At 51.8% G+C, this 5,677-nt stretch overlaps 1 protein-coding gene across 1 annotated transcript in view; it reads right to left on the bottom strand.

Moving 5' to 3' along the window:
- Positions 1 to 5,677, bottom strand: part of FAM179B (family with sequence similarity 179 member B) — a 64,652-nt gene that overhangs the window by 42,651 nt on the left and 16,324 nt on the right. The window contains exon 5 of the mRNA XM_015426652.1: positions 1,786 to 2,088. Coding sequence (XP_015282138.1) covers positions 1,786 to 2,088 — 303 coding nt within the window. The remainder of the gene's footprint in view (positions 1 to 1,785; positions 2,089 to 5,677) is intronic.

Below are 5,677 nucleotides of genomic sequence, written 5' to 3' on the forward strand. Positions count from 1 at the left end.
ACGAGTGCCCGCAGCCCCCCCCCCCCCCAGGCTGGAGCAGGAAAGAGGAGAGCGGGGGATTCCGTTCTGCTGGAGCACCTCTGCTCGCAGTGCTCGGGATCCAAATGCTTATCACCAGAAAATGCATTCCACTGAGAAGCGGGAGGGGCATTCCTCCACACAGAGAGAGTCGCATGGCTTGCTCCCGGCCCCGCAGACGGGCGCTGTACAGGGGCTGCGGCAGCTGCATGCTTGAGACCCCCTCGAGGTCTCCGGAGGAGGGGAACCTGTTTCTGCTCGCATCGGCCCAGGCCCTGCCTGCCCCGCCCCACGACCGATTCCTCCCCCAGGCCCTGGTCTTGATCCCCCAAGGACCCATTCACGGCAGGGGTCCCCAACGTGGTGCCTGGGCCAGGTGGGGCCTGATTGGCTGTGCTGGTGGGGGGGGGGGTTGTTTGTTTTAAATGACATTTTTTTTTGGAGGAGGAGACTGGATTTATACCCCATGGCCCTTCACTACCCAAGGGAGTCTCAGAGCAGCTCACAATCTCCTCCCCCTCCCCACCACAGACACCCTAGGAGGTGGGTGGGGCTGAGAGAGCTCTCCCGAGGACTGCTCTTGAGAGAACAGCTCTGAGAGAACGTGTGACTGACCCAAGGTCACACCAGCAGCTGCATGTGGAGGAGGAGGAGGAGTGGGGAATCGAACCCGGTTCTCTCAGATTAGAGTCCGTGCACTTCACCACTACTCCAAACTGGTAGCAGTTGTAGGGTTGCCAATCTCCAGGCATGGCCTGAGGATCTCCTGAAAGTCCATCTGATCTCCAGACGAGAGAGGTCAGTTCTCCTGGAGAAACTGGCCCCCTGGGAGGTTGGATTCTGTGGAAGTGTACCCCCCACTGCAGTCCCTCCTCCCCTCGAACCCCACCCTCCCTAACCTCCACTATCTAAATCTCCAGTAATTTCCCAACCCGGAGATGGCAACCCTAAGTAGCTGCCACCCGGCACAAGGATCGTCAACGTGTAACGGTAGGTGAGCTGCAGCAGCCACTTTGCGGCTGGCTCCACCTCCAGGGGCAGCCACTGATCGACCTGTCAGAGCTGGACATCAACAAGGAGCTCGATGAGGAGGAGGAGGTGGGAGTTTGGATGCTTTTTATTTTTTACTGTTGAGAATGGAGGGATTTGCCTGTCTTACCCACTGGGCTTTACTGAGAAGGGAGTGTATGCAGCCGACTCTGCAGGAATGTTGTCAGGCACTTTGCGGCTGGCTCCACCTCTGGGGGCAGCGACTTTGCAGCCGGCTCCACCTCTGGGGGCAGCCACTTTGCAGCCGGCTCCACCTCTGGGGGCAGCCATTTTGCGGCCGGCTCCACCTCTGGGGGCAGCCATTTTGCGGCCGGCTCCACCTCCGGGGGCAGCCATTTTGTGGCAACATCCCACCCTGGTGTGTCAGAATCCCAATGGTGCCCGCAGGCTCAAAATGGTTGGAGACCCCTGGTGCAGAGGGATGCCCGTGTGGACGGTGCCAGGAGCTTCAGAGGAAGCCTGGACTGCCCTGGCCTTGAGGTGGCATCCTTTCAGCCCAGGCCCGGTCAGAGGAAGCGGCACAGCTTTTCTTCCATGACCCCCTCTCCTTCGCCGTTTCCCTGCACTGCCCAAAATAAAGCAAGCCAGCTGAGCCGTTCCAGTTTCACGAATGCATTCCCATCTGCCCTTGGGGCGGGTCTGGGTGCTGCTCCGCCTTCTTTCCCTGCCTCTTACACGCCGGAGCCCGCCCAAGGCTGTTCTCACGTGGACTCTTACCTGTGTCCCCTCCGGCCACCGGGCTGGAGAACTTCTTCTGGGCAGTGGGTTTCGGAAGGCCTTCGAAGCTCTTAAGCGGCCAGGAATTGGAGAAGCTGACCCCGTGCCCTGGTGACCTCTTCAGCGGATCCGCCGGAGGGGAGGCGCGCTTTGGACTGTGGCCGGGCGACGAGAAGGGGTAGGACGGAAGGACGAACGCCCCCGGGGTGGTGTGCGAGCCCAGGAGAGGCGGAGCAGGCTCAGGTGGGCTACAGAAGGTCCGCTGGGGCTTGCTGGTGAAACTGAGGCTGGCGCGGATGGAGTCTGCGTGAGAGGGGCAGAGGGGGAAGTAAATAAAACAGGGGAAACCAAGATAAGAGAGTCAGCCTAACCAAAAAGAAGAAGGAAGTATACGGAAGCTATTTCACGCTCTAATCGCGAGGAGGTATTTTCTGTGGGCCCCCAAACACGCTGACCAGGAGAAACTATTTCCCTTGCAATTGACTGTGTCTTTGAGGTGAGAGCTCTGATGCAAGGCGGGAGGCTTCACTAGGCCAACAAGGCTGTAGGACAGCAACTTTTCTGAGCCCACAGGCACCTTTGGAATGCTGATAGAGGGTGGTGGGCGCAACCACAAAACGCCAGGGTCATGCATAACTCCAACAGCAACCTGCTGGACATTATAACTCCTGCATGCAGGAGGACCTGGGAGGGAAAGGGTTAAGAGATCTCTCTCTCTCTCTCTCTCTCTCTCTCACTGGGGTACACTTGGCAGTTGGCCCCCGACCCTCTCATGGGTTAGATACTGAGCCTCTCTGGCCCTTCCTTTTGCCTTCTCTTTCATCTTAAATTGCTCTTCTTCTCTCTCTTACCTGGGGTTGGAACTGCAGCAAAGTAACCTGTTTTTGAAGTTAATCTGTCCACAATAAGTTAAATGTACCTACATGAATATGTCATGTAAGACAGGCTTCTATTTTTTCTAAGTAAAATTTCTTTCTCTTGTCACCATCCGAGTCAGGTCATCTTTGTGACTTGCTTGAAGAGTGTTTTCCCCTTAACCGGGAAACACGGAGGATCGGGGGTACTGCGTAAAGCTTACGAACATAGAGAATCCCGGACGCAGGTTTGTGCATTGGTAGACACGCTTATGGCTAGTTAATACATTCATATGCATTGGCAAAAAGTATAAATCCAATGTGGAGCCACTCCTCTCAAACAGAAGGAAAAGTTAAGAACCTTAAAAAGAGCCCTGCTGGATCAGATGAGTGGTCCATTTAGTCCAGCATCCTGTCTCTCACACAGTGTCCAACCAGTTCCTCTGAAGGGCCAACAACAGGGCACAGAGGCCGAGGCCTTCATTTGAACATCAGAAGAGCCCTGCTGGATCAGACCAGGGAGGGTCCATCTAGTCCAGCATCCTGTCTCACACAGTGGCCAACCAGTTCCTCTGGAGGGCCAACAACAGGACATAGACGCCGAGGCCTTCATTAGAACATCAGAAGAGCCCTGCTGGATCAGACCAGTGAGGGTCCCTCTAGTCCAGCACCCTGTCTCATACATTGGCCAACCAGTTCCTCTGGAGGGCCAACAACAGGACATAGACGCCGAGGCCTTCATTAGAACATCAGAAGGGCCCTGCTGGATCAGACCAGTGAGGGTCCACCTAGTCCAGCCTCCTGTCTCTCAGACAGTGTCCAACCAGTTCCTCTGAAGGGCCAACAACAGGGCACAGAGGCCGAGGCCTTCATTAGAACATCAGAAGAGTCCTGCTGGATCAGACCAGTGAGGGTCCATCTAGTCCAGCCTCCTGTCTCTCACACAGTGTCCAACCAGTTCCTCTGGAGGGCCAACAACAGGGCAGAGAGTCCAAGGCCTTCTCCTGATGTTGCCTTCTTGCTCTGGGATTCAGAGGCTTCGTGCCCCTGAAGGTGAAGGTTCCCCTCATGAACTATGCCTAGTGGCCACTGACAAACTTATCCTCCATGAATCTATCTAATCCCCCTTTAAAGCTGTATATTCCTGTGGCCATCACCGCATCCTCTGCCAGCAAATTCCACATTCCAATCACTTCCTATGAGCCCAAATGAACCTCTGGAAGTAAGGCCTGGATCCAAGCAGGTGCTTCAGGTGGACCCAGGGAGCTGCTGCCCAGAACGGACCTCTGGATCTACCCGTGAACATCTCAAGAAGTGGGCCTTAGTTCACGAACACTTATGCCGAAATGAAGCTGTTCCGTTTTTAGGGTACCACAAGACTCTCTTGGTGACTGACCAAGATGGCGACGGAGGCAGAGGCCACGCACTGAGCTCTGTGTTTTAATTATTGTTTTAGCCTGCCAAACATTCCTGTTGGACTTTCTTTTTGCTCTATGTTTGGCTATAACTGCTGGTTGCCTGTGGATTTAATCTGGACAGCCTTGGATAGCTGAGGGTAACAGTAAACAATCAATTTAATTGCTCTAGCTACTCGGCTGTAAATACTATCACGGCGTCTTCCACTCCAAGGTACTTTTTTACGTTTACCAAAATTATCTTGGACAAGATTGTTTAACAGCACGCTGGGTGCTGTTCGAAGGTCGGCAGGCTTCAAACTACTTTTTCTACCCGAAGTTTTAAAGAAGTTTTAAAAGAGTAATTTATCAATCTTATCAGCTCGAGGCTCACTCAATGCTACACATATTGTGGGGCAATTAGTAATTATCTTTGCTCTCTGGGCTCAGTTTTAAGCTAATTTAGTAGAAGAAGTTTTAAGAGTTGTCTTTTTTAATGAACTATAAACTTGATACCTTGGATTATAATGAAAACTTGTAAGCGTCTGAGGGAGGCTGAAGACCACACACCCCCCTCCTCAAAGCAGCAGAAGATTGATGAATTTTTTACGCCTCAAGTTACGACTTCCAACCGTTTTGCTGTACTAGAGAACCTGGATGCATCGGAAGAGCCTTCTATTTCCTCCACATCATATGCTTCTATCTTTGAGGAGGAATTAGCAAATAACGGGAGTCCTGTAAAGCAGCCTGATGAGAATGAGAAAGGAAATGCGGAAACAACTACAGACTTCTCTGAATTGCTGTTGCTGACGGCAAGAACTGTAAGTTACATCTGTAAATCATTACAGGGGATGCACAACAAAATAGAATTTATTTGCAACCAGATGGGAAACCCCTCTAAGTGTGAGTATAATGTGGATAAAAATGACACTTATAGTGGGCCTAAAGAGGGCAGTCGTGCAAACGTTTTACTCCCTCGAGCGGCTATCAAGAAGGGAAACCAAGCGCATGCTCCTGTGTCAAACGGGGTATATTTAAAGCCTAATAATCGGGATAGACTCTCCCAGCTAGTTCTACAACCAGCCAAAGTATGTTTGACTGTATGCCCCTTTAGGGGCAGTTTACCTAACTGGTACTCTAGGTCTGCGGTTAAGGAACACTTGGAAGCTTTAATAGGAAACCGTCTTGGAGTGATTGACCTAAAAGACATTGAATCTCTGACTAGTAGACACCACACTTGCAGAGTGGTTCTAACTTTTAACTCATCACATATTCCATCAGCCCTGTTACGAGATAAAAGATTCTTAAGAACAAGAGGTATTTTTCCAACTCGGGTGTATTTAAACAAAAATGTAGTTCCTCTCCTTTTATGGAAAAAAGCTCATGACCATCAGCAGCCTCAGAGCAAGATACATCCAGGGGGTGAAAATAGTAAGGTCCATGCTCAGGAACTTGCCCCCCCTAGCAACAACATTAGTGCCAAAAGCTCATGACCATCAGCAGCCTCAGAGCAAGATACATCCAGGGGGTGAAAATAGTAAGGTCCATGCTCAGGAACTTGCCCCCCCTAGCAACAACATTAGTGCCAGCATCCCTAACTTGATTATGGAGGAAGAGGACATCGATGCAAATATTCAGGAGGTT

Source organism: Gekko japonicus, unplaced genomic scaffold (assembly GCF_001447785.1).
Source record: "Gekko japonicus isolate JY-2015 unplaced genomic scaffold, Gekko_japonicus_V1.1 scaffold2117, whole genome shotgun sequence".
NCBI classification, from domain to species: domain Eukaryota; kingdom Metazoa; phylum Chordata; class Lepidosauria; order Squamata; family Gekkonidae; genus Gekko; species Gekko japonicus.